Genomic DNA, 4,470 nt, shown 5'->3' on the forward strand with positions numbered 1-4,470 from the left:
ATATATATATAAATATATATATATATACACACATATATATATATATATATATATATATATATATATATATACACACACATATATATATATATATATATATATATATATACATACATATATACATACATAACTCAGAGTAGCCAGCGACATGTATTTGTGCAATATAAGAAATATAGGTATATCCAATAATATACAATAAATTCTATATTAAAATCACACACACACACACACACACACAGAGACATATATATATATATATCCTAAACAGACACAATTCTCTAGTTTTAGATTTAGTAGTTGATACAGGGATTAAATGAATCAGAAATGAATCATAATCCTTTACGAGCTCTGACCCTAATGGGCTTCATGCGATTCTTGGAAGTGTAGTCTAAAGTGTAGTCTATTCTCCGCTACAACAGTGTCAACATGAATTTCTTCCATCTTCTTGTTCTGTTAAAGCATTTGAGAAAAATTACATTAATGTGTCCAACTGGTTAAAATTCTATCTATTTATTTGTGCGCCTGATGATGGGACTGTATTTAAATTGATGTAATGATTGCAGTATTCAATTAAATGGATCAACTTGAAACGGCTGTACTGCATCACTATTTGATATCCTGTTGCTTATTTTGATTATATATATATATATATATATATATATATATACGACAAGCTTCTTTCAGTTTCCGTTTGGTAAATTCTCTCAAGGCTTTGGTCAGCCCGAGGTTATAGTAAAAGGCACTCGCCCAAGGTGTTTCAAGGTGGGACTGAAACCGGAACTATGTAACTTAAAAGCAAACTTTCTACCATACACCCACGCCTATTTATTTATATATTTATATATTTTAACTGTTTGTTATTTATTTATTTTCAGCAATACAAACAGAGAAGATTGCTATTTGTCCGGTATGTTAACCAATACGATGATTTACTGTGGAATGTTCAGTGGTAGCATTATTTCTTTATTCTTCCCATTTCTGACAAATGATGGCAAAGGTCTTTGAATTTGAATTCCTTTCTATGTATGAATTTCTTGTGAATTTCGGAATTTTTCACCTCCTTTTTGGATTCACATTTGCCACTAGATTTCACATTTGGCTCAACAATAATTTCTTTCATAGTCTGTCGCTGAAAGATGATCAATACCTAGCAAGGACCCCAGTATATTATTGGTGTTTATTTCATATTAACGATACGCATGAGTGCAAGAATGTGTTGTATTTAACCTTAAAAGAATTTGAACATGGAACCAACAACATCGATCCTAAAAGGAATTTCTGCCAGACGCTAATGTCTATATCTCGGGAAGGTCGTTATGTCAATTATAAACACAAGCACTGATTCTATTTCACTCTTTTATTATTCGTAAATTAATTGACAATTTCAGCAACTCACTAATGGGTTTTTTTTATTTTTATTTCATCGTTTGGTTAATCACTCAGTTAAGATAATTTCATTAAAGTCATTCCTCCGCCATTCTGTCAAAGTTCTTTCGTTTCAGTACGAGTTGAGAGGTCATGTCAATGAAGAGGTCGTGAATGGCGAGAAAAGGACTGTGGCTAACATTATTGACTGATTGATTAACCAAATAATTTATAAAAGAATCGACTGGGTAGCTGGTTAAATAGCTAATCAACTAACAGATGATAAAGAAGTGAAACAAAATCAGTGCGTGTGTTTATTATTGGCATAATGGCCCTCCCGAGATACGACAGAATATTTTCCAACACACAAGTTCACATCAGGAATTTTGCGAACCAAATACAAACACGAAATACTTAGGGATATATATTGAAAGAATGCTCAGCCAACCAAATTGATCCCAGTTCTTAACTGGTTCTTATTTCTAGCAAACTCCTGAAGACTGCAATGGAACACCGAACTCAATGGCTTCGAGCTCAGAACATAGACATGTACACAAACACCACTATGCATTCTATATTTTCCAACATTCTAAACATCCAACATCCAATGTTCTGCCTTCCATAAAAAAAAAGTTCTATTACCGCGTCCATATCAATCCAACTGACTCGGCTTCTGACAATAAACAATTATGAAAATGGCTAACTTGTAGAATTATTATTATTATTATTATTATCATTATTATTATTATTAACATCAGCATCAGCATAACTATCATCATCATCATCGTCATGAGTAAGTTTGCCAGAGCACTTGTACATTATGTTGTTTAATGTTGAAACATATGTTGCGGGGGATCCCGGTACCTGACTGTTAATTTACTTAATCGAACGCAGTGCAGGAATGTCAAAATCACCTGAGAAGGATTTGATTTGAGAAAATAAATAAAGCGAACAGAAAATAAAATAAAATAAAAAAGCTCACCTTCTCACTCACACAAGCAATAATACAGAGATGATGACTCGTCAATAATTATTAGTCTTAAATTTTGACACAAGGCCAGCAATTTCGGGTGGATTTCGAGTCGATTACATCAACAGGTAATTATTTTATCGATCCTGAAATGATGAAAGTGAACGCTGATTTCGGCGGAATTTGAACTCAGAACGTAAAGTTCCGGTAGAAATGCTGTTAAACATTTTACCCCGACACGGTAATAATTCTACCAGCTCACCGCCTTGACCCTTCATAATTTTTAAAATAACAACCACAGCGTGGGTTATGGATATATTTAATATATGACACTGTCAGTCATTAGGTTTATTTACATATCAATAAGTAGCCATCATCACAAATAATCTTCCGTTGGAGCAGAAGAGGTGATTCGAAATCAATAACAGAATAATAATAATAAAACTGGTTTGTTTGATGTTTTGTGCAAGTTAGCAAAGAGACATATATAAAACATATATAATTATTAAATAAGCATATAATAAACATATATTATCATATATAATTAACATAATTATTATATAAGAATATATAAATGCGTATATAATTAATATATAAGCACATATATATATATGCGTATACAGGTAATATATGAGCATATATAAAGGTATATATAATTAATGTGTATTTTCTGGTTTTGTTTTTCTTGTGCCCAAGAATTCATAAAGTCTGTTACTCGGTTTCAATAGCTTATAAGTGATCGAGATCACAACAATCCCCTTGGATGGAATGTAGGTCCGTCGCATGGCTCAAAGCCAGCAATTTTTAAGGAAAGGGTGTTGACCAATTACATCTACTCCAGTATTTAGCTGGTGCCTTGTTTTATCGACCCCCGAAAGGATGAAAGGCAAAGTTGACACCGGCAGGATTTGAACTCAGAATGTAAAGAGCATTTTGTTCGACGCGCAAACGATGATGCCAGCTTGTCACCTTCATAAATTATGATAAGTGATTTATAAAGATGTACAGTAGATACGTCTAAATAAAGGCACAGATAATCATTATTTGTATTATTAATATTTTCTTAATGACTAACGATAACAAACATTAAATGAGAAAATAACTCAATACATGATGAATGAACAAATATTCATTTAGTTTAAAGAGATTGACTTTGAAGTTTCACAGAAAGAAGCTTAACAAACAGATTAATTAACTCTATATATTCAAGAGAAGCAGTTTAAAACTAAAATAGCTACCTAACTATCATACTGAATGTAAACATGTCATTGAAAAGCAAATTTACTGCAATATTCGCAGAGATTAGAATCTCTTCTGGACGTGTTGTGTTCAAAAACATAATATATGTCAGAGGGAGATGAAGATTGTCCCAGCAACCATGCCAGATGGATTTCAGCCCTGTTGCTCTTTGTCAATGGCGAGTACTCACAGCCATCCACAAACTTAGACAGTCCCGGAGTTACTTTAAAGTTACAGTCATCATGCTTAAAATAAATATGTATTTGTAATGTTTGAAAACTGCTCACAAGTATCGCTAAGTTATTGTCCTAATTATGCAAATAGAAGGGAAATTTCCATTAGTTAAGGATGTTTGCACATCCTATTCACCCTATTTGTTTAAACTGTTGTCATTAGCTCGTCCCACTTGCCCATAGCTTATATTAGTGTTTTGATAATATACATCACTGTTTCCCCAAAGTCTTCATAAATTCTTTTTCTGTATATAAAAAGAAATGTTGCTAGAAGTATGAGGCTCAACTTTAGTTACTTTTTGCTGATGAGGAGCTATACCAACGAAACAAGCCAATGGCTACTGACCTATCATCAGCATGCGCATGTGTTTATATATGTATGCGTGTGTAGATATATATCTATGATAAACATGGTTGAGGTGTGGGAAATTTATGAATAAAAAGCAAATACATGATTGAGTTAATGAGTGAGAGGGTGAATGGGGAATCGGCGAAAGAACGGGAGGAGGAAGGAAGTGGGTTGGTAGTAAATGAGGAAGGAAAGGAATTTCAGTAGTTAAGTAAGTCAGTGAAGAGACGGCAGCAAGTCTTGAGTTTGTGCCACTTCAAAAGTATTCTATCGCAAGACCATATATATATATATATATATATATATATATATAT

General features: G+C 32.9%; 1 protein-coding gene across 1 annotated transcript in view; it reads left to right on the forward strand.

The window, feature by feature from the left end:
- Nucleotides 1–2,064, forward strand: part of LOC106869942 (equilibrative nucleoside transporter 1) — a 21,167-nt gene extending 19,103 nt beyond the window's left edge. The window contains exon 15 of the mRNA XM_014915884.2: nt 876–2,064. Coding sequence (XP_014771370.1) covers nt 876–1,005 — 130 coding nt within the window. The 3' untranslated portion in view covers nt 1,006–2,064. The remainder of the gene's footprint in view (nt 1–875) is intronic.
- Nucleotides 2,065–4,470: the final 2,406 nt, after the last annotated feature.

This window comes from Octopus bimaculoides, chromosome 22, assembly GCF_001194135.2.
Source record: "Octopus bimaculoides isolate UCB-OBI-ISO-001 chromosome 22, ASM119413v2, whole genome shotgun sequence".
In the NCBI taxonomy this organism is placed as follows: domain Eukaryota; kingdom Metazoa; phylum Mollusca; class Cephalopoda; order Octopoda; family Octopodidae; genus Octopus; species Octopus bimaculoides.